This window comes from Echeneis naucrates, chromosome 5 (assembly GCF_900963305.1).
Source record: "Echeneis naucrates chromosome 5, fEcheNa1.1, whole genome shotgun sequence".
NCBI lineage: Eukaryota > Metazoa > Chordata > Actinopteri > Carangiformes > Echeneidae > Echeneis > Echeneis naucrates.
In genome coordinates, this window is record NC_042515.1 from 17426017 (window position 1) to 17453929 (window position 27913).

General features: G+C 42.7%; 1 protein-coding gene across 2 annotated transcripts; it reads right to left on the reverse strand.

The window, feature by feature from the left end:
• On the reverse strand, nucleotides 1-27599 carry pxna (paxillin a). 2 transcript variants are annotated; one of them, XM_029502003.1, is made up of 11 exons: nucleotides 27472-27599; nucleotides 13892-14067; nucleotides 13655-13740; nucleotides 12068-12207; nucleotides 11717-11909; nucleotides 11441-11588; nucleotides 6102-6260; nucleotides 4302-4475; nucleotides 2914-2995; nucleotides 2640-2788; nucleotides 1-2550 (listed from the first exon to the last, which is right to left on the reverse strand). In XM_029502003.1, exons 1-11 carry the CDS (start codon nucleotides 27482-27484, stop codon nucleotides 2284-2286), a joined length of 1587 nt encoding a protein of 528 aa, XP_029357863.1. In that variant the 5' UTR covers nucleotides 27485-27599; the 3' UTR covers nucleotides 1-2283. The 2 variants fall into 2 exon arrangements, with proteins under 2 accessions (XP_029357863.1, XP_029357861.1); XM_029502001.1 differs by lacking the exons at nucleotides 11441-11588; nucleotides 11717-11909; nucleotides 12068-12207; ... (1 more) ...; nucleotides 13892-14067; nucleotides 27472-27599 and adding exons at nucleotides 7404-7877; nucleotides 8135-8604.
• Nucleotides 27600-27913: the final 314 nt, after the last annotated feature.

Here is a 27913-nt window from a genome sequence, read left to right on the forward strand (position 1 = left end):
TGGCAGTTTTATTAATCCATCAGTAATCAGAACCCATTCACACAAAGAGCCAAAATTATTTGTGGCTCATGAGAAAATTTCTATTGTAAAAGACCACTCGAATGTCTCCATTTACAAAGCAAGATTCATGTAATCTCATTAACAGTAAAAGGCTGGGGTTTTTTTTGTTTGTGTGTTTTTTTTCATTAATGCTTTGACAGAGGCAAAAACTATAAGGCAATATACTGTATGAAGATAAATATACACGGGGAAAAATGAACTCACAATTCCTGTTTTAGTTTTTTTTTTTGGCATACACAGTTTAAATGAAGGCAGCCTGCAGCCCCTGCTACATGTCCATCTCAATCTGCTACACCATACTGTCTGCTGAATGACTCAGTACAGAGGGTTTCTGATTATCTTATCTACAGTGTAAAAGGTTGACGGTTAAGATGCACCACAATGTCCAGAGTTCTGCCCAGAAAAAGTCAAATCACAGAAAAGACAGATCTCCACAGTGTGTACGACCTTATTGCATTGAAACATTTGGCACAACAGCACAAGGAATAAATTCTCAACATACAAACAATCTGATACTGTGTATTACTTCCTTGGATCTCTAGTGATTAAAGTTATAGAGGAGCAGTACTGAGAAAATGTCTACAAACAAAAATAAAGATGATTCATTACATAAATTTTTACTTTACCCTTGTTAGGTGTCATTCTGATTCCTGACCAGGTAGCACATAATATCTACCTTCCATCAGTGAGCCAACCTGAAGTATCAACTCAGAAAGCAGGACCATAGTTCACAACTCATAAAAATACAAAGGGCTGTGTTTCTTTGACACATCCAAGCTGTTAAAGTGTGTGTGTGTTTGTGTGAGTCTACTTGCCAATAGAGCCAGCTCTTCGCATATCAGTGTGAGCCTCAACACTTCAAAAAAGTAGGTATATTTTTAATCAAAACAGTGGCAAAACACAGTTCTGTCACTAAATCAAGCATATATAAATTTAGATTCTGATTGTAGCAGCAACTGGTGGCAGCGAGTGCTGGTAAAACTGAATGATAAAAGTAGCATGCTTCTAATCCAAATCCACAAACCAGCCTCAGTAACAGATTTAATACAGTGATAAATTCAAAGGAGTAGCAACAGTCGAATAATGGAAAAATTTTAACTGAAGCATCATTTATTCTGAATAAAATTCCTCTACTGACAGCAGTAAATCTCTAATAGCTTTGGCTTTTCTTTCTTATTTAAAACTGCACCAGTAGTTCCACATTTCTAACCATGGTACAGATATTCATACCTACCACAGTGATTTGATTTCATTTGAACATTATTCATGTAAATGAAAGCACACCTTGCAGTAGTAAAGCGAAAAGAAGTTGCTACACAAAAAAAAAAGAGGAAGTTCAGTGAGGGTTTTTTTCCCCCCAATGATTGATTTCACGTCAATAGAAAACAGTGAAGTTACACCAACACATATGTGAATGTACTCTATGCTAAAATTGAGAAAGCATCTGGGTTCCTTTTTTTTTTCCTTGTAAAAGAGTAGAAAAATAAGGACTGATATCTTGATGACAGTAACTTGTAAAATGCACCTTTAAGACGGCCTCATCCAGAGATCTGTGGTTGCAGTGTGCTAAGAGCTTGAACTGGCATTTTAAAGATATGAAGTCCAGTCAGTGTATGTGTGCATGTACATATGGAGCGATGTTAATTTAAAATGGCACCTCAATAATTCCCAAAGCTACAAAAATAATTTTTTCATAGTTTAACACTCATTGGCCAAGCACTGGGTATTCAACACTAAACATATTTAAAACCAATTAAGTCAACTCTTTGTGGTCCATGCAATCAAGCAGCTATCTCATATCTGCATATTGTAAAAACACCATACAGTGCAAGACCTTGCCCTGCCATGGGGGAATAAAATCATTTACAAATCACTGCTCTAAGGAAGTCTGTTACGGCTTATTTCATATGCTTATATATGTACACACGCACAAGGGGAGATAAACTTCTAAATAAAAATCTCTTTGGGCTTTCTTTAAAAATGTTTAGCAAAAGTGTGAAATGTCAGGCCTGAGAGGTTGGACAGCCAGGGAAGTCCCTTCAGTGTCAAGAGTGAATAGTTACCCATCTTTCTGTTGTTATCCACCAGTTCATTAAGACAGTCTATCTTTAAAAAAAAAAAAAAATACCCACCCAACTGACTCATATATGCAAGATGCGGAAGGGCACACACATCCACACATGCAGACGTGTACTTTCACTCATTCACACATGGGCACGCAGTCTAACTGAAGAGCTTAATAAAGCAGCTGTGGCAGTAGGGCTTGTCATTCTGCTCCTTGAAGGTGCCTTTGTTCAGCTGCTTGAGGCAGAAAGCGCACACAAAGTGCTCTGGGTGGAACTTCTTGCCCATGGCTGTGATGCAGCGGCCAGTGATGGGCTTCTGACAGCCAGAGCACAGCGAGCCGCGCCGTTCGTGGTAGTGCGCCTCGCAGTACGGCTGGCCGTCATGGTCAAAAAAGCTGCCATTTATGAATGGCGTGAAGCACTCCTGCAGGGTTAGAGAGAAAACGTGGGAATTGTTGTGATGGGTTTTGACACAAAATGGCCTAATTCAGTGGAGAATGACGGATGACTCACCCTGCAGACGAAGCATTCAGGATGCCAGAGAGAGTTGAGGGCAGAGATGTAGTTCTCCAGGATGGCATGGGCACAGCCACCACATTTGGGGGCAAACATTTCAAAGTAGTCCTTTCTGCAGAACGCCTTCCCATCCTTCTCATGGAAACCTAGAGGGCAGTAAAGACACACTCACACTTGTTTGTTTGTTGACATGTTTTTAGCAATGAAAAACTGAACAGAGCCCTGAGGCGATACTAGCTGACTGTTGTGCTATCTGATTAACAGCTGATACCTTCTGGTCCAAAAAAGGCTCCACACTGGGCACAGAAAAAGTGCTCAGGATGCCAAGTCTTGTCCAAAGCAGTCACCACTTTCTGTGGAACAAAGGTAAAGAAAATGGTCAAACAATCACCCTCTGCTTTGGGTTAGACACATACATAAGATTTACTTTATGGTGATCAAAAAAAAAAAAAAAAAAAAAAAAAGTCACCATATACACATGTGTGTCTTTCACTAGAGCACAAATGAACACATCAGTGAGCGTGAAGCAGGAGAGGGAAGGGTAAGTCCACAGAGGCAGTGTGGGAGGTGCTGGAATACTATGACTGTTAGATCATGTTTTCCAGGCCTGATAACATTTCACTTCAACTGGAGACAGGCTTATATTGTCCATGTAACCAAAAAAGTCCATTAGCATCCACAACTCATGTTTCTAAATCAAGCAAAGTAAGAATTACTTAGTGTGAATAAACTCTCACCCAATTACACAAGTGATTCTCAACTTTCCCACCAGGGGGTGCAATGTTTAAGCTAAAGATGCCTGTTTATGAGGGAGGGTGACATCAACAAATACCATGCATTATTAGATAAAGTGGGTAGACAGAGATACTGAGGTATTAAATTGAAATTTTTACAGGCAGAAAAGGGAAACACCTAACATGATTAGAAAATAACCTGAAAAATTCTCTTTCAATTCTGATGTTACACTCAAATTATGGGGGACTTGTCTTGACTTGCCTTATGGAAACAAAAAGCAACTCACCAAAATGTAAATCATTAAATTTAGGATGAGGACATGCTTAAGATTATGGTAAGGTTTGGTTTAGGCCTGTGGTGGTTACAGTTATGGTTTTTGTAATTCCCCAAGAAATGAATGTGGGTCAACTACTGTGTGTGTGACAGTGAAAGAGAGACACTACAAGGATGAATCTGGAGCCTTTGGCATTGACTCATGTTGGCCTTTACCCAGACTGAGGGTTAGTCCACAACCAACTATCTACTTCCCTTCCAGGACCTCTGGCACTGTATATGTATGTGAACAAATATGTAAATATATGCAAGTGTGTGTGTGTGTGTGTTTGTGTCTACCTATGCGCAAGGACTATAACATCCAACAGGAGTGTGTCCCTATGAAGATATGACTGAATGCGGACAACTTAAAGATTAGAGGAGCATGCAGTGACATGGACATATGCGCTTTGTGTGTGCGCGCACGCACAAGTGAAGTGAGTGACTGCCTGCCTGTGTTGAAAAGCTTTCTGTTGTAGACAGTCAGCTAATTTTGGATACATTCTAATTTTTGCAGTAAGGCCTTGAGCCAATAAGCTATGAATAAATTAATATCATTATCCACCCACATGAATACATGTTTGTGTGTGTGTGATAACATGTATTACTAACATCCAGTATGGGTCCATTACAGTAGTGGCATCGTGGTGAGAACAGGTTGTGGTAATCTTTCTCACAGTAGGGCTGTCCGTCTCGCTCGAAGAAGTTCCTGGAGCCTATCTCGTCCTGGCAGTGGGTGCACACAAAGTGCTCGGGGTGCCATGTTCTGCCCATGGCGGTCACCACCTGGTGGGGAAAGGCACAGTGCATGAAGCTGAAACGCTGCTGAGGGAAAGCCCTGGCTCAGAGAAATTCACTGCAGTCTACGTGAAAGAATGAAATGGGATATTGCTCACAGCAGCACATGTACATCTTATAGTGCAAAGTTTCAAAAGACCTTCTATTTTTGGTTGCAGATTTATGATTCCACTGAAATGAAGAAAAGATGTAGATGCTTCTTTTGCACAGAGGTTTTTTAATTGTGAACATTTCTGCTAAGTTGATGGCAAAATCCTGTAGATAAACCATGATTTACTGCTGCAAAGTGGTGCAGTGAAGTTCTCTACCTCTAACCTCCACTTGGTGAGAGGTTTAAATTAAATTCTAACCAAGTAGAGGTTTTCTTCTCAACTGGTGCTTCAATTCCATTAACACTTTGCGGCAGTAAATCATCTATATATGGTAAATTGTGTTTTATTAGTGTTTTTAAGTCATGAAAAATTATATTAAATGTCTATGACACAGAAGTGGACAAAATTTTTGGTGCCCTTCCGTTAAAGAAAGAAAAACCCACACTGGTCACTGAAATAACTTGAAACTGACCAAACGAACAGTAAATAAACATTTACTGAAAATTAACTAATGAAAATCAGACATTGCTTTTGAATTGTGTTTCAACAGAATCATAAAAAAATAAAAATAAATAAAAAATAACGAATTAAATTGGCTTGGCAATCATTGCACTGTAACCCTCAATGAGACTTCTGCACCTGTCGACAGGTATTTTGGCCCACTCCTCGTGAGCAAACTGCTCCAGCTGTCTCAGGTTTGAAGGGTGCCCTCTCCAGACTGCATGTTTCAGCTCCGTCTACAGATTCTCAATAGGAATTAGATCAGGGCTCATAGAAGGCCACTTCAGATTAGTCCAATGTTTCGTTCTTGGCCATTCTTGGGTACTTGTAGCTGTGTGTTTTGGGTCATAATCCTGTTGGATTATGACACTAATGTATCTTTACCTTGGAGAAGTTGTTCTGGGCTCTTTGGTTACCTTTCAGACTGTCTCTTCAATTTGTCATTGATTCTCCTCTTGTGGCCACATCCAGGGAGGGTGGCTTCTGAATAACATGTCCGACTGTAGTCAGAGGAACATCAAGCTGCTTGATGATGGTTTTATAGCCTTTACCTGTAATATGCTTGTCTATAATTTTCTTTCTCATATCCTCAGCCAACTCTCTCTGGTCCATGTTCAGTGCGGTACACACCATGATACCTTTCACCTTTTAAATCGACTGACTGACTGATTTCAAGATTGAGGACACCTGTTATGCTAATTACCAGACACACTTTAGTTTAACATGTCACTATGGTCAAATTCTTTTCTAGAGGTACCATCATTTTTGTCCAGACCAGTTTCATTAGTGTGTGTGTTAATGATTCTGTTGAACCACAATTCAAAAGCAATGTCTGACTTTCATTAGTTAATTTTCAGTACATTTTTATTTCTTATTACTTTGATCAGTTTCAAGTTATTTCAGTGACTATTGTGAGTTTTTTCTTTCTTTAACGGACCAACAATTTTGTCCACGTCTGTGTATACTAACTGAAGTCATTTTTGACAGCAAATTGGCTTGTACAATTCGTTACTATCATCACCTGTCCAACAATGGGCTTCTTGCAGGCTCCACAGACACCCTTTGCCACAGTCTGGACTCCAAGTCTGTTGAGGTCTGATTGCAGGCTTCCCAGCATGTTGTCCAGCTTGTTGGCAGGTTTTGGGGCTGCAGTAGGAGACGTCTTTCCCTGGGACTGGATCTGGCAGGGATGTAAGATCAGGAGCTTTTTAATAAACCACTCAGATATACGCTACACAGGGATCACCTGATGAAATGACAGTGGAGCTGATACTTCTACAGGTTGTGATGTTCAGCAACAGAAACCAACAAGCCCTGTTTACTCTTAAAGGGAATAAAACATTTACAGGTGATATAGAAAATGTATAGCGCATATAAACAGTATGATAAGGTTGGTGACAAAGCATGTCTCGATCAAATTTAATCCTTATTCGTTGGGTTTGATGATGACTATAAATATTTGCATTGAGATGCATTTGGCTTCTGTAATGCAAGCAAACGCAGACCTTCTCGGATAGTGCAGTCACTGGAGCTTCATGATTCTTGCATTCTGCTAAGAGAGAAAATTATCTCTCTGCTCCATGTATTCTCTCTAATGCTCACACACACAAACAAATTTCCTTTGATCAAATGAAATAACTGGGATTCTCAGCAGGCTTTTGACTTAGATGTGTATAACGCATTTCTCATGTCAGAATACTACTTATCAAGTCTAAAACTATTTCAGAAAATGATATGAATTCCAAAGATGTGATGGTGTATGGTATTCAAAAGGACCCAGTGGTATCTAACCTAGTGGGACCTGTTGACGGAAATCCTGGGAGAGATGCTATAATTGTGGTGGTAACTGCACTGTCATGTGGCAGATTAGGTTTCAGCTGCACTGCGAGCCAACCATTCCTGCGCATGGCAGGACAGTGTAGCAGGAGGACGGGAGGTTGAAACGCTGCTTTCCTTTAAGCTCTTAAATTCTCGACACCGCAGCTCTCCGAATACACTCCCCTTGGCGCCATCACATGTCAGAATTAGAAAAGGGGGCTCAGTCTAGCTTGCTTGAATGTCAGCACCCCTCATAACCTGGACTGACTCGATTTCAGACAACGTTTGAGAGCCCACCTACTGAAACTTATCAGGAATGAAAACACCAGGGGCCAAAAACAGAGCTAGCAAGAAGACAAAGCCTGTACTTCACACTGAGGCAGGCTCACTCAAGAAAAACAACTCAGTCACAGCAAGAACCGAACGTCAAACAGATCGAGAGTGAGAGAAAGAGGGGAGACAGTATGTGGTCAGAGAAAAGGAGAGGGAGAGAGGTGATCCATGCCTGCATTGGTGGGAAGATTGGGTCGTAATCGGTCTGACATCCCACTGATACAAAGACCTTGGGAGGTGGAGGTGGTGTGGCAGGCTTGGGACGGGGGCTGGGTGATGGGAGGAGCTGAACTGGGGGAGGTGTGGGCTCCCTGGGCGGAGGAGTAGGCACCCTGAGGTGAGGAGTAGGCTCCCTGGGGGGAGGAGTTGGCTCTTTGGGGGGAGGAGTTGGCTCCCTGGGGGGAAGAGTTGGCTCCCTGGGGGGAAGAGTTGGCTCCCTGGGGGGAAGAGTTGGCTCTTTGGGCGGGGGGGTTGGACCTCTGGGTGGTGGAGGGGTAGGTTCTCGAGGAGGAGGAGGTGTCGGAGGGGGAGGAGGTAGCGGTGGAGGAGTCTGATTAACTGGGGGAAGTCTTTTGGGTGCTGGGGGAGATTGTGGAGGAGACAGGACTTTCCTCTGTGGGGCAGGCGATTCAGGAGGGATGATGATCTGAAGGAAAGAATGAAAAAGGAAAAAGCAAAGAGAGGAGCGCAAACATGCGATACAAGAACAGTTGAGGACAAAGAAGAAGACATGATGATGAAACAAATTTTGGACAATGACCAATAATTGATCAGTTTGATATTTGCCAGTTAATTAATTGAAAATAACAGCCGAAAAACATGAAATAAAAAAATGGAAAACTTTGGATTTTATCGTGGTCCAGGAACAGCGCTGACTACACTCTCTCCCTCTTATATGTCTACCTTTGATGGCTGTGTTACTTCTTCACGTGTTCGCTGTGGGTTGGACATGACGATGACTCCCTCTGTCAGCCAATCATCTGGCTGTTGCTTGCGCCGATGCTCCACTCGCCCTATCCCCAGTTTCCCCTGCAGTTCCTCAATTAGTCGGTCTTGTGAGTTGCTTTTGTTCACAATGATCGGGCCCATTTTACGGCGCAGCAGTCCCTCCCTGTACATTGGATGCACATTGGAAGTCTCTTTGGTGCGGCGAATAACTGACTTGAGCTGGAGAGTAGACAATAAGGAGGCGTGGGAAGCTGGGGTTGTACCATTCACCAAAAAGTCCATGTTGGATCACAAACACACACAGGACAGGCCCAGCATAGGATGTCTCCTTCAAACGTTGAAAATGTTCAAGCATTGACTTTGACAAAAGACTCTGTAGCTATTGTCAGGCACTTGCATGTTCAATCAATTAAAATTTTTCCTGGCAAAGCTCGGCACAACTTTCCATTCCAATCCATTCTCTCTCAGTAGTTGATGGTTGGATAACATAGCTCAATCACAAAATGCTTTCACAGAGAACTGCACATGCCAAAGCAAAGCCAAAAGCCCAAAAGGCAAAGTTTTTGCATGTTTTTATGGATGCTTAAAGCATATATACATTAGCAAAAGCACTCTACAGTGGAGTCCTGATGTCATCGTGTTACACTGGCACACGCAGTGATTCAAAAACACTCATCTTTGCATCAACCATAGCTTGTGTAAACATGACAGGTGAGGCCCCGTGACTAACACAGCAATGTCGGTTCAAGCAAGTAGGGGCGTGCGTAGACATTGTTTCAGCCATAAATAGTTCCTATGGGGAGACTTCTCTCAAGCCATTTTGTAATTGCAATGCAATGACACCACATGCATCACACCACAGAGTTGGAGGAACTTCTAATGTACTAGTACTAGTGTTTGTATGAGCAGCTTTTCCAAAATAAGCTGATCTTAGCAACTAGATACGCTCGGTTTGAGCAATCCTATGACACAGTCTTCCTGCCAATATTATCAGAGGTCATTCATGGCCAAATCACATTAAAACAGCTTGGGGTCCTAAAGCCTCTCTAGCTTTATGCCAGCAACTTATTTTGGAAGAGAAGAGTTGAACCTCCTACTTGGCCACAAGCAGATAGTCGCTCTACAGCAGAAGGCTGCTGTAGGGGCAGGTCCAGCGTTGCATCTGGTGTCCCAGGGCAGGTGGAGGGGGTGAAACAGTCCTCCATCCAGCTGGACTCAGTCATGGGTGTCAAGATTTCCTCTCGGCCAAGATTGGGGTAAATTCGGTCTTCTTCCTCCCATGATCTGTCTTCATCTCCTGTCATAACGGAGGCAGCTGACTGGTTCTCATCCAATTGTGGTGAGTTGGGGGCTAACAGTTTGTCTAAAACATTATCCAATAATGGATCCCGACATGGCCATGTTAAATCCAGTACTTCCTTTGCCTGTTTTTCTGCGGGGTGGAGAGACAGGCTGTTTGGTGGTGCAGCAGCAAGTATGACTGGTGAAGCTCTGGGGCTGCTGGTGCCGGGAGTTGTGTGTGCTTTTCTAATGACTGAAGCAGGACTCTTAGGAATTGCAGTTTCACTCTTTGGAACTGTTAGTGGACTTGAAAGTCTTGGCAGTATTATTGGGCAACCATTCTTTGGTATTAGTTCAGGACTAGAACAGCTGAGTGCACTTGGTGAACTAGAGATATAAGGGATTGTCACAGGACTTGCAATTCTTGGAACTGACATTGGACTTGCACTATTAAGAACTGTTTCTGGAGTAGCACTCTTTGGGGCTGTCCCACTTGTACTTTTTGATACTGGGCTTGAAAGCCACAGATCTGTGACTGGGCTCACAGTCCTTGGCACTGATGCTATACTTACTGGAACTGACACTGCACTTTGATCACTTGTAGCTGCCTCTGGACTATGAGTAGTGGGAACCGGACTTGAATTTTTATCAGACTGACTTAGATTAGAGCATTTCAAGTCTGGTGGATTAGGACTCTCAGCTTTAAGACTGGAGCTGGGGTTTTTACACACAATAACAGGACCTGGGCTCTCGGAAACAGCCAATGGACAGGAGCTCTTAGCAGCAGGACCTGGACTAGAACTTCTGCCAACAGTAAAATTAGTTAAACTCTTTCCAGGTGGACTTAAAATTTGAGTAGCAAAAGTGTTAGTGGCCGATATCTGTGTAGAGTTGACTTCAGGTTGACTCTGAAGCTTTTGGGTACGGAAGACACTTTCCACATGAGAGATTTCAGAACTCACGCTGATACTATCAACCTTTTCTTGGATCTGTGAAAACTTGGTTGTTGAAGTTAATACAGTGGAACCAGCTGAAGTTGTAGGTGCTGAACAACCATCTTCATCTATATGGAGTTCCAGTGGAAGAGGGGTGCAGGATGGAGTAGTGTAACTTGAAAGCAGCAGAGTGTCCACTAAGCTAGCATGGGGATTTAGAGATTGGGTAGTTTCTGCTTCGACAGCTATAGACCCAGCTCCCACCGAGGGGTCATCTGTCTGCTGATTTACAGACAACTGAGAGCCAGACTGAATGGAGCGCAATGGTGTAATGATTACAATGCACATACAAAGACAAGACATACACAGCAGTAGAGAAAAGAGAAAGAGAGCAGGAAAAATAGATTGAGAATGAAGTGAGTAAATAATAGAGTTTCACACAGAAAACGCGCCAAGGGCAGAACCTTCTCAATTGTCTCATCCCTAAAGTAATCCTTTCTAACCTACTCCAAAAAAAACATAAAAACTGTTACCATATTAAGTCTAGATTAACGGCAAGTATTTCTTACTGGACTTTAATAGGGAACTGGGGCTGCCTAAATGGCCCAAAAACTAATTACATTCAAACAAAGCACAACATAAAATATGATGGAGCATTATTTTGTTATATTTTATGAATTGCTACATTAAAATATATTAGATTCATTATTATTTTGCTCTATTTTCTAGTTCAAGTCTGACAGCAATTAAAAAAAAGTTTGGAAAGTAAAGGCTAGTAGAGATTAACAAAAGCCCACTGAAAAAGTTCACATTTGTAATGTAGACCAGTAACACAGCAGAATATCTGCAATTTCGGCTGTGAACTACAACTACAGGTCAACTCTGCACAAACACTTCCATTTGGACATTTCAATTTCCAGCTGTGAGGCCCAGTAAACATGTACAGCAGAGTCCTTAACAAACACAATCTGCGCCAAAAATATATCCTCAGTAACGTGCGTAACTGTTAAGTCCCATACTCGACCCACTTGTGAACCATACTTACATTGCTTTGGACTTTGAAGTCAGACAGGGATGCCATGAGCTCATCCAGCTCTCGTGTGGCAGAGGAGGCAGACATTCTGGCCTGCTGCTGAGCTGGTGTTTCCTCTTGTCCATCTGTTTGTTCACCTGACACCACCAAAGGCGTGGGACTGAAGAAGAAAAAACACAATTAAAATCTAACATGAAACCAAAAAACTATAACAAGTCCTAGAGCAAAACATATTTCAGCTGTATTCAGAAACATTTAAAGTGTTGGCATAGTTAATGTTCTTCTTACATGGGTGAGGGCACAGAGCTTTCCAGCTCATCTAAAAGACTCTCCACACTCGGTCTTACATCCTCTATTCCCCGAGCCGCCGTAGTGCGTTTGGGCTTCTCCATTACAGGTGGTGGGACCTTGCCAGTAGAGACTCCGTTCTCGTGGATGTGATGGATAACACTGCTAGCAGGCAGCGGTGGAGCTGCTTCTTCTATTAGACAGAGAAAAGCTGAATTAAACTCCCACACACATCGACATACTTCGATTATAAGGACATCCCTGTGTAGTGCCAGAGAAACAGAGATGTCCAAATAGAGACATCTCTAGAGAAATATAAGAAAACATTTCATGCACTGTAACTGTGTTTACCTTCTGTGGGGAAGGCAGGGGTGCTTTGCTGGACAGCATTGAGCTCCAGCAGCAGGCGGTCCAACTCAGACAGGTTGCTACCCAAAGATGAATTCATGGCTGCAGCTGATGACTCACTATTTTTCTGCTTATTGGGAAAACTGTGCCAAGTGGAAAAAAGAACCAAGACTTATTATCAAGACTTACAAAATGGAAAATGTTCTGATGTGATCATTCTGATGTCTAAGATTGTTTCTGTACATGGTGAGTGAAAAGTTTACTAAGGAATAGGAGTGTGCCACAAAAACAGTTCATATAAGAATCGTGATTCTCATTTATTACGATTCAGAATTGATTTAAAATGTCCCAAAAATGATTAAAAAAAAAAAAAAAAAAAGAACAAATCCGCAGGCTGTCTGCCTCCACTTTGTATGTGGGATGTCCTGAAGTCACCACAGAGCCGGTTCTGGAACATACGCATGTGCGGTAAGCACCAAAACAAGGAGAAAAGTACAATAATGGAGGAAAATGTAACAATAAAACACAACTTTGGTGGAAATATCAAATCCCCTGTAAACTTGTAAATTCCTTCCATCCCCATGCTCTTTGGTTTTCTCCCGATTACTGACATCTCCACTGAAATACATGATAGTCAACCTCTTTGTGTTGAGCTCAATGAGTCAATGAGTCTCTACTCTCTGCAGGGGTCCAGTCTCCAGTCCAGTCTCCAGTCCAGTCTGGTCTGGTCCAGTCTAGTCTAGTCTCTGTGGGGGGCGGTCCGGTGCCTCGTTTTATCTGGTCTGATCTGGTCTAGTCTCTACTCTCTGCAGGGGGTCCGGTCTCTGGTCTGGTCTAGTTTGGTTGCCGTCACTTGCTGTAGCTCAGTCCCTCACTCGTTACCAATTAACCAATTAACTTCAGCGACAGCGTTAACCACTACTTGTTGTTATTTAAGCAAGCAATTCCATCTGAGCATGAATAAATGTTTAAAACATAAAAAATGTGAAAAAGACACTTTAATGTCTCCATTTGTCATTCTGTCTTGTAAAGCAGACTGGAGTAGATCATGAGGATGCTTTCACAGCTATAGATTGAAGCACAAATCTATATGAATCAAATCGTAGCACCAAAAATCAGAACTGAATCAAATTGTGCGATAGTCAAAGATTCCCACACCTACTAAGGAACACTATTTCCAGACTAAACGTTGTAAACGTCCTCCCTATCACTTGGAAAATGTGGTAAAGATTGCCCATAATCATTCATTCATCCATCTTCTACCGCTTATCCTTTCCCGGGTCATGGGGGGTGCTGCAGCCAATCCCAGCTCGCATTGGGCAAAGCGGGGTACACCCTGGACAGGTCAGCAGTCCATCACAGGGCCAACACACAGAGACAGACAGAGACCAACAACCACTCACACACACACACACTCAGATGCACACGCACAAGGAGAACATGCAAACTCCATACAGAAAGGCCCAGCGACCTTCTTGTTGTGGGGAAACAGCACTCACCACTATGCCGCCGTGCTGCCATTGCTCATAATAATAATGACCATACAAAATAAAAGAACACCACCAAATATTTAGTTATTGTGGATCCCACCTGTATACGTGATCCTCTTCGCCAGCAGGTTGAGTTGGACTGCTGCTATCTCTAGACCAGGGACTTCTCTGGGATGAGTTAAACGTCTGAGGAGAGTATGCAGAAGATTGCTCATGAAGGAATCTCCTAATTCACGCTGACATTTATTTATAAATAAATAAAATCATCTAAGCCAATGGCCATTGATATCATGCAGATAACATACTGTATACAGTATAAGTGTAAGTGCACATTTACCTCTGTTTCATCTAGTCCATTCAGAGTTTTCTCAGGAGCAGTTGGAGGAGGTGGAGAGCAGATGTCTTGGTGGGTCTGCTCTCCAACGGGGAAGGAGTAGGCAGGCTCGTCAGAGAGGAAGAGTGGGCGCTTGGAAATGTGAGACGTTGTGGACTCAAGGTCCGCCAACAGAGCATCTGCAAAAACACAAGATTAACCTCCAATTATTACACTGTTACATTACATTACAGTTTACCATATACATATACACATACACGTGTGTGTGTGTGTGTGTGTGTGCAAAATATATCTGCGAAGCTTTTGATGTAGAAATTATACTGCCATATTTTTATATACATCAAATGTTTCATTTAGTCAAATTGATTGTCAACTTTCAGATAAATGAGCAAAGTGCACATAGCCATATTGAATTTTTGCATCATTGTAATTTTTATATATTCCATTCAATGAAAGTATAAAACTGACACTTGCAACTGATTATTTGATTATTTGAGACAATTTGCATTATCACAAGACACCACCTCAAACCCAAATGTGTTAGATTACACCACATTTGCTGAGCTCTACTCACAATCGAAGGTTTATTTCTGGGTGTCTAGTAAACTAGACACTGCTAAACTTCTAGCAGCCCATAGCCAGTTTGGTTTGCATATGCACAGACCTAGTAATTACAATGTCTTTCGCAATGGGTCAAAAATCCCATGTGCAATGACATCAGGGGTAGTAGAGTTACAAAGGTGAGTCATGTAGACTGTCACAGCCACTCCTTTGGTTACTCATTGACCCTCGTCTGCGTGAACTCTTAAATCCCAGTCTGCCACCAGGTACATATGCTCATATTTATCATTTACATGCTGACAGCTAGGATCTCTGCACGAAAGGGCTTCTTTGGTATTTTGGGAACAACAGTCCAAGAACAGAACTATTAATTTAGCAGTCCAAACCAGTAGGTAGAAGGACACATAACATTATTGAAGGTTTAATGAAGAGCAGAGACCACATTACTAAGTACTTGGGCTTATTTTAGCGCAGTCACTCACCACAGCAGGGTTTAGTTTCTCGTGCAGAATTTCACAAGTCCTAAAAAATAAAACCCTGAATTTAATTACAGACATGATCCAGCCAGAAGTGTCTTGTGGGTATAAAGGATTTGTGCATAATTACTATTTATACCTCATTTATTTAGAACGCAAACATATTAAAGGATGTCAAAGACACTGAGACACAAGTCCAACACAACTACACCACAGATACAGCAATGTATCAGTAAAGCTATTGTCAAGTTTTATTCCTTATTGTGGAAAAACCTATTTAAAAGTATTCAAATTGCACTTGCCAACCCATATGCAATTCTGTAAAACTGCCTAAATTGTTAAGGTGTAGTAACATTCATTACTGCACTCAACTTTCATTCTAAACTAAATCAGTTCGTCATGGAAGCAAAAACCAAAGTCTAAGTGACAAGCTGATGAGACATACCTTTGAAAGAGAGAAGCAGTTACACCCAGGGAAATGAAGAGGAGATAACAGAGCAAAAAGAAAAAGTAGTGGAAGAGGAACAAGGCAACCCAAACAGACTGTCTGCCAGGCAGGAACTGCCTTTCTTAACTCTACAATCAGCATCAAGAGCCAGAGCCGAGGAGGACAAGGAGGAGGGGAGGAGTTGGAGGGTCCTTCTGTGCTCCAGGAGGGGTTAAAATTAATGGCAGGGGGTTAAGTTCCAACTGCTCCAACTGCTCCACCACTTTGTCAGGTTGAACCTAGCTGTCTGAGAGCTCAAGTTAAGAGTTACTACTCACACAAATGACGACCCCCCTGAAAACTCTCCGAGGATGGAGCTGTCCAATTTTAGCAGGCAGAGCACATTACAGCAGAGGAAGGAGTGCACACTGATGAGGAAAATGGAGAGCAGGCAGAGCTCTTATCAACAAGGCATGCCCAACTAAGGGAGTGGTGTCACAAAAGGTGTATAAAGGTGTAATCAGCCCCTCCAGCGTTTGCAGCTTCAGAGACTCATGACTCACACTCACTTTTAGCACATCTCAATGTTTCATGAGATTGCATAAATCTTAGTCTTTAAATACAAAACAAATCGGATTTAGAATCAAATTTTATCCATTAACAACATCATTATAAGATGAGCTTGACTGCTGGGTTCACCAGAGTGTCAGCATGACAGCACTAGGCCGGACTGCAGTGTTTCCCAGACAGAGAGGAGACATAACAGGAGTAGACCCAGATCAGTACCAGATCATGCTGGACCAACCAGGCATCACCATGGTGAGCATGATTATCATGGCTAACATACCAGCTGCCTGGGTTTCACGGTACAGACTCGTCTCTGGACACAGAAGCCTGGACTCATTCTTTTCATCATGGATACAGCACAGCCCAGTGTTTACGCCCCCGCAGCCACATGTTTGTGTGTGTGTGTCACAGTGTCAAACTGCATTTCTCGTATCAAGTACGGTCTGTGTGACTCATTTCAACATTTCAAAACAACGGCCTGGCTAGAAAGATACAATTCACACTGTGGGGTCTGATCTTGACATCTGGCAGAGAGGAAGAGGAAGTAAACTGGTTAACTTAAATAAGTTTCCTAAGTTTAAACCTTTGAGGGTGAGACTTCTTTGTCACACCGTTTCTCAGCATACAGCTGTCATAAAGAGAAAGGGTGATTCAGTTTCCATGCACTTGAACTAATCTCCATGAAGTTTTACATGTTTACACAATACATTCTCAAATAACACAAATTAAAATCAGACTAAATCCTTGAATGTGCAGATATCAAGTTGGCTATTCAAACTATGGGAACTGGCTGAAAACATAATATGGACTTCTTCAAAAAACTGCAAGTGACCACAGCGGCCAGACATTGGTCCAGATGGTTTACAGAAGAAATGTTAATCAACTTAGCTCTGGAGCTGAACTGGGCTTAACCCTGGTTATGAAGAATCTGCTGCTTCAAAATAGAGTTAGTGCTAGAAGTTGATCCTCCAGGCTATATGAAAAAAAAAAAAAAAAACTTTGTTATTGGCTTGTCAAAAATCTGTGCGCTAACTTCGATATTCAAGAGGTTTTTATATCATAATAAAGCCACAAATGAGCTGAAGAAATTCACTGGAGCACAATCCAATAATTTAGAGGATATAGACTAAACACAAAATATAAAAACTTGCAGTTGCAGAGTTGACTTTATTTTACTGTGTACTGCATATTAGGCATGCTCCAACCCATCCATCAACTACACAAACACACAGAGGTGTGTCAGCCCCCTTTGCCAGGGAACATACAATGACACACACTCCAGACTCCATCCTCAGTGACCAAAAATGGAATTACAGCAAAGTAAGGAACTCACAAGACAACCTGGGTTAACCGTCTTAACAATTAGCCGCCTGCACTGTTGTGGGCGACGTGAAGACATGAGAGTTAGTACATTATAGAAATTTTAGCATTCGTTTTTGGCACGAAAGAGGGAATGCGCTTTCAGCAATTTCATACAGAATCGAACTTCTGTCTGATTGTTGATGAGAACAAAGCTGTGCAGAAACCTGAGAAGCCAGGGTTTGTGTAACGGAGATCATTGTAGGTTGGTAACAGACCTACTCCTGCCCACCATATATAGTCCACACCTGGACCTAATAACTGGCCTCCACCAACTAAACACTTCCTCACCTCTTTACTTACTGAAAATGGAGGGAAAAAAAAACAGAACTCAATTAGCTTCCATGTCCACAACACTGTATGTGACATGGCACAGCACAGCTGGGCTCAAATGAGGAATGGCGATAAGAATGGTAAGAGAGATGGTGAGTGAAACTGAGAAGTGTGTGTGCGTGGCACGCAGCAGGCAAATCCTCAGAGGGGTAAAATGTGGGTTGACGCAGATTAAGGAGACTCCCTTCCTCCCAGATGAATGGTGTGCATTTTAATTACACCAACACTGCTCCACATGGGGCTCATTACAGGAAAGAGAGAGAGAAAGAAGGAACAAAAAGAGGACTTTGGGGACTGGAATGGCAGAAAACGGGATGAAAAGGAATGAAGATGATGGTATGGAAAGGACACCATTTGAACACTTCAGTATGTTGACAGCTCAGGCCAAAACAAATGTTGGATCAGCACTTAAATTACAAGCCCTGCCCATCAAAAGCAACATAAAATATAAATGCGATCTGATTAGACGAAGGAATCCTAGAGCACTGCTTTTACTCTGTAGAGGCTTTATCAACATAAGTCGTGCACATCAACAGAGGCCAATCTCCATTATCCCTGACAGGACATCCTGTCTGCTTCACACTGCACACACTGCTTTAGCCCCTATCATTGCTGACCACTGCACAGAGTGAATCAATGCAGTCTTCTACTCAACACATCTTTTTATATTTCACCCTGCTGGTAGCAGCTCATTTCTGGGAAAAGCTTATATGAAATGCAAAGCAACAAAACAGAGCATTTAACCACCTACAGGGGGAGATGTTGAGTTGTGTATAAGAGCTCCGTAAGCTTGAGGATTTTTTTTTTTTTTTTTTTTTTGTCTTCTTCTTCTTCACATGCCTGGTGCACAGAACAGGCTCTATCCAAGAGGTTCACAAAGACAAGAGCTGACACCACAGTGAAACTAAGAGGATGGAAATCTGTGATAGATCAGTGATAGATTCTGTCTGTGCAGCCAGTAAATCTGTATTCTCTGCCCTCCCTTTTTCCATCCCCCTTCCCTCATTTCTTTCATTTCCCTCCATATCTGATGTGCTGCAAGGTGCAGGGTGGCTGACTGAATTCCTAACATGCCATAGCTTGTCTTCCAAATGTGAGTGAAAGACTGAGGAACAGTAGAGACTGTGTGAGAAGACAGAAAGGGAAGCGGTTAGACCTCCTATTTCATTTGCTGGTTTTCTCAGTGTTATCTAAAAATAAAACAAAAAGTGGAATAAAAAAACATGAAAGCAGCTTCAATTCATACTTCTTTTGGATGGAAATGTGCATGTACACAAGCCTACGGTGACGGCCTTTCATGTTCTTTCGTGAGCTACATGGCCTTTCAGTTTGACGCAAGCTGACAGGCCTTCACAGAAATGATAAATCTGTCTCTTTGCTCCCACTACAAGGGGAAAAAAAGCAAATCAGGGCAAGATGGATGCACATGCACTTATGCTTTACTCCCCTCTGGGTGTGTGTTAGACAGCAGAAGGTCTGTGCCTCTGTTCATTTGGAGCGCTACGGCAGGCACACAAGGACAAAATTAAATCACAGTAGAAACAAAAACACACAGACGGACGGACAACACACACACAGGTGCAACTGTAGAACAACAACACTGGATACAGGTGCCGCTGAGCCAGGCAGCCTTCACATACCAAAGACAGACTGAGGTATCTAGGGACACTATAAATACCTCCCCACCCTGACCTGTGGAACTTTATGTACAGTAGATGATTGATGCCCATGATGGTCAAAGCAACAGCAGGACATTACAGACCACCCAACCAGCCTCCGCCATGTGCTGCTCACTTCTGCTGCGCTCTAACACACATCTGCACTGTGAAAACAGAAGCCTGCTCAAAACCTTTCTTGAGATCAATCAAGTGCTGCTACAAATGCTTTGACATCTAAATGGCACCACAGCCCACATTTGCAATTAAGTCAGCCATACGCCTGCTTACACAGCAGCAACTTAAATATGCAGTGAAATTACCATAAGTCTGTTTAGACACACGCAATTCAAGACCGGGACTCAGAGGCTAGTCTGCTAATCAAGAGCCTAAATGAGGACAGAGTGACTGAATCCCCTGATGAAAAGGATGCAAGCGAGATGGGATTAGGTCTTATTTCTGTGGCTTTATGTACAGTAAAACTGGGCTGTACCTCTGTATGACAATTTACAAATGAGCGTAAAATAAACCCCTTTCAAAGAGCAGATCAAAGAGCAATGCTGACAGAAATTGCAAGTGAAGCAGTAAAAAGCATCTGTGGTGAAGATAATTAGGATATGGAATATCCCCTGTTCAATTTGGGCAGGGGAGCTCCAAATCTTTTCTGTCCAGCAAAGTTACATCTCACATCACATCATATATCCTATCATATCAACAAAGGGGTGAAACTATCTGGACCAATCAGCACCCAACATTTACCTCAGAAATGAGCAGAGACCAAAAGCAGAGCGAAAAGGAGAGCGGCCTTACAGACCTTACAGGGTGAGCTCCAGATGGAAGACATATTATTCTAATCGGCTGGATGTATAAATAATCCATTATCTGCTTGTAAGATTGCCATATCAGATTTCAAGGTGATAATGTAGCACTGCTCACTGCGTCTTGTTAGTGAAGGTTTAACGGAATAGCTAGTTAAACATTTCTTTCTGTTTCCCTGCTGAGAGTCTCAGATTAACACACAAACTGGTCACCAGGTGAAACACTGAGTGTAGCTCTGTGTGACAGCCAAAAATAGGCCTGCCAGCACCTTATCCAACGATGTGTAACTTTTTTCAATTCAAGTGTACACTACTCATACAAAATCATCTTTTATTCCCTTTTCAAATAACCTTTGGAGACAACAGATAATATTGCACAAGGGACAGCTGACTTCAGGCTGTCAGTTTGACAGCTCATCTCTGTATATCTCCACTCCTACCATACAGCCTGCTGCTAACAACACTTACCTCAATGTGAGTCATCGCAGCAAATATGCATGAATAAGCTGGGGTCTACAAGGTGTGAAGGCAAAAACTCACGACACACCCCTGGTCTTGGTCATTAGGTTGCAGACTCTCTGTGGTAGTGAGCCATCTATGCCGCTCATTATCTGTATCTGTCCCAGGTTAAGTCTCATCTTTGAGTCCTTTTCATCCCAGGCAGCCAGTACAATGATGATTCTGCTTCTCAACACAATTACTTCTCTTTGTGCTTTTCTTTTCCCTGAAATTTTTCTGACTGCATGCTAACCATTTCAGCATCCAACATCTCTTATTATTGCCTCTAAAATCATCCTGCCTTACAGCTCAGATTTTGGATCATTTCTTGATTAACATTTTCACATCCTTCCAGATTTGCTTCAAGCGAGAAAGAGATGAATGTTTCACTTCCTCTTCTGTCAGCTTAAGTTACTGCTGACAACTTTGTGATGCTTTTCATGCTTTCTTTTTATGTTGTGTTAGTTCTGGTTCACAGGGAAAATAAGTGTCTACTGGGCACAATCATTTCAGCTGAAAAAGTTAAGTCATTGATTTATGGATATTTTAACGTATGGATAATGAATGTATCAACCGGAGAAGAAGAAAGAAGGGAAATAAAGGGAGAGGAAACTATTTGTAATTAGGATAATACAAAAGACAGTCCTCTTCTTGGCTCTCACTGGTGTCCCTCCAATTATTATGAAATTCTAACAGCAGTAGGGGGCCGTACGAGTGAAAACAGAATCTTGCGGGCACAGCTTTCCTGCGGTGTGTACCTTGCCCCTGAGGTGTGCTTGTACAATGTTTCCACAAAATGTACCTGACTACATTAAAATGACATTATAATAATGAAAATTTGGCTGAATGTCTGCGTACAGTCAAGTCATTCATTCAGGGTTTCCAGTGCAGCATGGAAATAAAACTATCCACTATACTATTGTAACATTCATGACATTCATTCATTCATGCATATATGCTACTTGTTTTGAAGTTTCATTCAGGATTACAATAAGACTTTATCAAATGGCAAAGCACATTATGTGAACACTGAAAAGAAACACACATACAGGACAGGACAAAAGTTTGGACACACCTTCTCATTCAAATAGGAATAGGAAAGTGTGTCCAACCTTTTGGCCTCTACTGTATGTGCACAAATTACTGGCTCTTATAAAGCATTAATCAAACTCTCCCTCTGTCTAGATAACAAATAAGGATGTACAGCCTTAACAGCGCCTCTGCAAGGCCCAACAGAAGAGCACAAGTGCTTTGAGCTAAATGTGACACCAGTACGTTAACATCCTCTCATTGATGACATGCTGATGTTATGCAGCTCACTATTACTAAATCAACCATTTTAGTTAAGCTTTCCGCTGAGAATACTTCATCTGCTGATTAAGACTGAGACGGTTGAAAGGTCTGAGGAAAAAAGCATTTAAGCAGCTCTTGAGATAAGATGATTTTGTCAACTTACTATTTCCAAAGTCTATAATGAGGCTGACTTTTGAGTTATGTTGCTGAGCTCACTACAGCCATAACTCTTACCCCAGTCAGCGCAGTAAAACTAATGGCTGGGGAGATAGATGGATGGACTGAAGGACATTTTCTGCACTTCCCCTCCAGTTCTGTCTGGTTCTGTCTTCTCCGGGTTGAAGTAGGTCACAGCACCAGAAACAAGCTGCTCTTTGTCCCCCTCCAGCACGACAACAACAGAAGGAAGAAGATGGAAATGAAGGGATAGTGAGGTCTGCATCGCAAGCCAAATAATTCCACTGGAAAACAATCAGCTCTATGCAGGTGCCAGGACTTGTGTGTGTGTGTGTATGTGTGTGTGTGTGTTCGTGAAGTCTTGTTAAACCTACACCCCTATAAACCTGTGTGGTTGATGTTTTCATAAACCCAAGTGGGGTCTGGATCAGACCTCATGAATAATCCCCTTTAACAAGCCAGATGCCAATTGTAAATCCAGCAGAAGCATAACCAATCAGAAAAAGACACATACACTCGCGCTCAATTGTCCTCCACCTCCCCTACTTCCAAATTTATCAGAGGCCTTCGTTGTGTTGGATTCATATCCCAAATAGGGTAGTAAGAGCAGTGTGTTGTGGCAGTGTAAACTTAAGGGAAGGACAGAGGCAGCTTGGTTCAAACCCATTTTCTAATAAAAAAGTGATGTCCTGTCTGAGCCAGAAAACAGACCAACCACACAAGCTCTTGGAAAAATTACATTTGGGAGTCAATTAGAGGAAAGCCTGAGAAATCACGCAGGTGCATTCAAAAGACCGTCTGACATTTCAAAAGACAAATTTATTACACATGAACAAACAGCTGGAATTTAACTACAGTTTCCTTTCAAAAGGCTACGGACCATTTCTGTAGTTTTTTCTATCAATCATGGCTCGTAGTTATTCCAACATCATCTTTTTGACATACTGAAGTGATAAAACGGATGTTTTTTTTCCATCACAGTTCCAGTGAGAGGATCAGCAGCATTGCAAGAACCACATTGTCAGTCACCGTCAGGCTGAGTGCGAGCATGTTAATCCCACTAAGTCAGCAGGGAGCCGAGTTCATCAGAGCACAGCGGGACGGCGGAAGGCTTATTACAGCTCGAGGCATGTGCACATACTGTGGTATACTGCAGAGCTGATATAAAACACACAAAGCACTTTCCTCCTATATTTGCTTCATTTCTTCCCTGACATAATGCTACATCAAGCTAATGAGCTGTTATGGTTGCTTGGAAACAAAGCAGAAATCTACAAAAACAAGAGAGAATTCAAATTTGATAAAAACCCAAAGCAAGCCGGTTCTTTTTGCTAACATTAAAGGCCTGAACAAAAATAGGACAGGGTGAGGCATGTTCACAAGTTGTGTATGACTAACATCATGTCTGGGACCTACAGCAGGCTATTCTGTCGTTAACAGCAAAGCACGGGGGGGGGGTCACTTGGGGCACTTCCTCTCATGAAACGTGTGTAGCTGGATGACAGGCCACACTACAAAAAGGGCTCATTGAGCTCAGCTGACAAACACAGAGACAGAGAACATGAGTACGTACAACAACTGCCTGTTTGACATGTCTTTCTTTTGTTAAAACTGTGCAAACGCCTAATTTATTTTATTATTTATTTATTTATTTATTTACTGCAGTCTCCATGGTCCTTGGGTTTTTGGTTTTTTTTTTCCAGCTTGAAAGTCTCTTTCAACTTAAATTCTGGTTCCAAAAACCTACAGTGGCTGTTGCGATATCGATGCTGCAGGCTGTTGTTACGGTGCGCTGGGCCCATGAGAGATGACATGATGGTTGGCTGAGTGTAGAGCTGTTGCTTAGTCAGCTTCCCCCTTCAGAGCTGTCTGTCCACACCAGCAGTCTCTGATCAGGAACGGGCTTCGAGGGGTGTGTTTGTACGTGTGTGTGGTTTCTTTGTGTGTGCGCCTGTGCACACACCATATGTCTCAAAGCCCTGCAGCATTTTCATTCTAAACTTAAACAGATGGACTAAAGGAGATAGAGCGGACTGCCTTAAGCCTTCAGATGCTACTTTGATTCTGAGTGTGTTTCATGTGCACGAGTCAGGCACAAAAGACTTATCACCTGGTGCAGGCAGTCCCCTCGTTGCATTTAGCCAAGTGTCACCAGGGAAAAAACAACTTGCCAGGTGTTGTGTTGTAGCTTAAGCAACCAGAAAATGAACTGGAGGATATTTTGGATCATGAGTACTCCATTAATCTAGTATCATGTAAATTTATGGAACTTAAAAGGCATAGATTCAAAACAGGATGGTCATTATCCAACCTTTAAATATGCTGCAGTATATACATGCATTTCAAAAAGGCTTCTCTCGATAGCAACTTCCTGTCCTGTTCCTGTCTACCGACATGTTTTCAGGGAATACATGGCATCCAGCGGCCAAATGGAGATGGCGTTTACTATGTAATGACCACAGTGGGTGTGATTTCATACCCGTGACCTGGAAACTGATAAGCGGTAGAAGATGACACAATGACAACATTTATTCACTTTGTAAAATTCACTTTCAAGTAGAAACCTAAATGAATCCTACTTCAAATCTGTAGAAAATTCATATAGCAAAGTTACCAAGGCATCACTGGATCATATCATAAATGAATAAGAAGTGAAACTATTGCTGAAAACAGCAATGCCTGATAAGTTTTTTATTCTAATATTGAAAAACAAAATGAGGTTACCACACAAAATGTGTCCCTAATAGACTGGAAAACTCCCACTCAGGTATAGCTGACGTCTGAGTCACAGTCCAACACACAATGTCTATGTGAGCTGTCTGTTGTTTCTCTTGCTGTATTAACAGTAAACCTCCCTAAATTTAGACCTGGTTATGCATGTAGGCTACCTCAGATCTAATTTGGAGCTAGCAAAGCACTGTTTTGCCTACACCCACTCTGTGACTGACATCTCCAACGCTGCAGCTGGAGCGCTGACAGGGCTCAGGGGGACGGCATCACTGAAAAACGGTGCATTTACTGTATTCACAGTCAAAAAAAGGAAAGTACTGAAAGGTACTGCAGCAGAAGTGAGTTAACTTTGGAGGCTGTTTGACATTCATGTCTTGTTGGTGCAGGCCCAGATCAGCGAAGCACAGAGCAACGCTTGGCAGTGCTGATAGCTGAGGAGGGGAGGTCAGTGAAAGTTTGCCTCACAACATGTCACAGCATCTGAACTGCAAAGATTGCACAAAGACAAGAACACACAAATGATACAAACACATAGAATAATAGGCATTTTTGTTTTGTTTTGTAGCATTACTGTTTTCCAATACCGACTAGAGTTAAAGAAATCATGATCACTGGAAGCGATTGGGGACTACAATGTGACCTGATCCAAATCCTCCCAAAAGCTAATCTGCTCTCCGGAAAACTCAGCCATTTTACAACTGTCAATAGACTGCAGCCTGCAGCTTCCTCTGTGGTTCACCACAGGAATGGGGAGGGGGGGGTGAGAAGAGAGAGGGCGGGGCAGTGCAGTGTTTAAGGAGGATAAATTCTGGCAAACGCCCAATCCCTGCATGTGGGCCTGATCCACCCTGACACCCTGATGGGGAGAACAGCTATGGTCTGCTCCCACACCTCGAACTGGACTAAACATGAAGATTTGACAAAACTGGATGTGCGCACACAAGACAGGAGAGATGGGGAAAAAGCACACTTGCCAGTCAGTGTCAGTGTTTTACATTAGGACTATCGGGACAATGTAAAAAAAACTAACAAAAAAACAAAAACATTGAAAACCAGTTGGAAAGAGAGCTAAACAGTGTGGAGAAGCGGGAAAGAGAGTTGGTACAAGGTTACTGTGTGCTGATGGGTCAGCACTTGAGAAAAAGAGCTCTCCTCTGCTAAAAATACATGGAGGTTTGGTTGTCCTCTCTGGCCCTTATGAGGTGCATGGATTCTTGCTCTGTCTCACATCAAGGTGCTCGTCTGGCTCCTCAGATAAATTTAAACTAAATTAAAATACCAACCCTTGTAATTTTCATAAACAAGTAGATGGAGAAATAAAAAGGGGAAAAAAAAAACAAAAAAAACGTCCTTCTGTCTCACTTCTGCCAAAACTACGCATAATGACAAAGTTGTGACATTCAACGCACACTCAGACTTGTGAGTCAAATTTTCACAGCTAAAATGACGAGAGAATTTACAACCCTGTGACACGGTAGTTACACCGGCTTGAGTAGCACTCCTTTTTTTAAAGCAGCTGCTTTAAGGAAAGCCCCTCACTCGTGTAAACTGAGAGGGGATCCATAAATATTGGCTGGATATAGACGGACCAATATCCTCGGTGCTGTCTCACTCCCACCCCCGATACATCAACCAGAGAACTGGGTTTGGGCCAAAATCTGTTACTCTTCTTCAGGACAGTGAAAATTTTCCTGGACTGTGAGTTACCTCCAGTTCACAGAGCACACTTTCTGGGCAGCTTCTGGTGTTTTTTAACCATCCAATGAACTCAACTCCTTCGATGCTTTGAACAAATATCCTGGTAAACTTAACCTAAGAGTTGCCGGGGAAAATCTCAAAGACTTGTAAACACCAGCTTTACCCCATATGATGCGTAGGTTAATGTATTCTATGTCATAGCAATGTGCAACAGTTTCCTTTTCTGTAAATTACAATGCACTGTTTGAATCAATGAGCAGGATCAGCATAAAAAAAAGATCTTACAATGTGGACAAGACTGGCGTTTGGCCTGTACCAAGAATTTTAAACTACTTAGACTAGAACAAAGACCTGCCACTATCTCCAGTGCATCAACATCATTGTGCTGAGCTGCACCCAGCCTTGCTGTCAGTACAACCTGCCCTCAGGCTGTCACGAAGCATGCCACATCTCACCGCATCTAACCTCAAACCTCACAGGCAGGAGGGCAGCACAGCCACTGTGTTTGTGATCAGCTGAAGTTAGGACGAGACTGAGCTGCTTGAAAATGAGATCAAACCGAGCACCCATTCAGCGGAGGCTGCCTCCACTGTTCCCATCCGTGACAATCACACCCGGGCTCAGTGGGCCAGTACCCTCCCCCCCACCAGAAACCCGGTTCATAGATTTAAGGATGACAAAGTTGGAGGTGCCGATCAGATGCCATTCATGCCCCCATGAGTGAGCATCCAGCCGTCCAAACCGGCAGTGAACGCACCAGGACACAACATGGTGTGTGTTGATATCAGAAATTGTGTGTACCCCATCTGGAGCTCCTCGTCGCACGCGGGGCCTTTCTGTGCACATTGGGCTCATCTGTCGGCGGATAACTTCGGAAAACAGCACACAGCACACAGCCGACCTCCGCTGGAGACGCATTCAGCCATGAATGCGTCTCCAGCTTTGTGTGCACGCGCCGCTTTAACGTTGCGTTCACGGCGGGCGAACTTACCTAAATCATCCATGCTGTGCCGGAAATCGTTCCAACGCTGAGAACCGGACCGGCCAGTTGTCCTTCCGACGGTCACAGCTGCACTGACGGCCGGATCTCCGATGCGGAGCTGCGAAGTTTCCAAGTTCCCCCTGCTGCTCGACGAGCCTCAAGCACGCTCACAAACACACGCATACCCAGCAGCCACACCGCAGAGAGCAGCGACATCTGGCGGACACGGGTGGACGTGACACCGCGCATGGCCCCCCGCAGTCCGAACACCTCCCTACAGTGAAAACATTAGCCCTCTTTCATTTCATGTTGACATGACAATATTAGCTGCCTTGCAACATACAATTTCCACTAAAATGAATTATTCCACAAACTAACAATAGCCGCAGGCTAACGTCGACAACATGTTTTATTTAAAAACGAAATAATTTACTGTGCAATGAATGCATGA

What these genes read in the sequence shown, in the direction of transcription:
- pxna (XM_029502001.1), bottom strand. Translation starts at nt 8,461, where the DNA reads ATGGACTTTTTGGTGAATGGTACAACCCCAGCTTCCCACGCCTCCTTA. An exon ending in AAGTAACACAGCCATCAAAG is followed by an intron (nt 7,878 to 8,134) that starts GTAGACATATAA and finishes TCTTTCCTTCAG; the next exon opens with ATCATCATCCCTCCTGAATC. An exon ending in AGCCTTTTTTGGACCAGAAG is followed by an intron (nt 2,789 to 2,913) that starts GTATCAGCTGTT and finishes ACTGCCCTCTAG; the next exon opens with GTTTCCATGAGAAGGATGGG.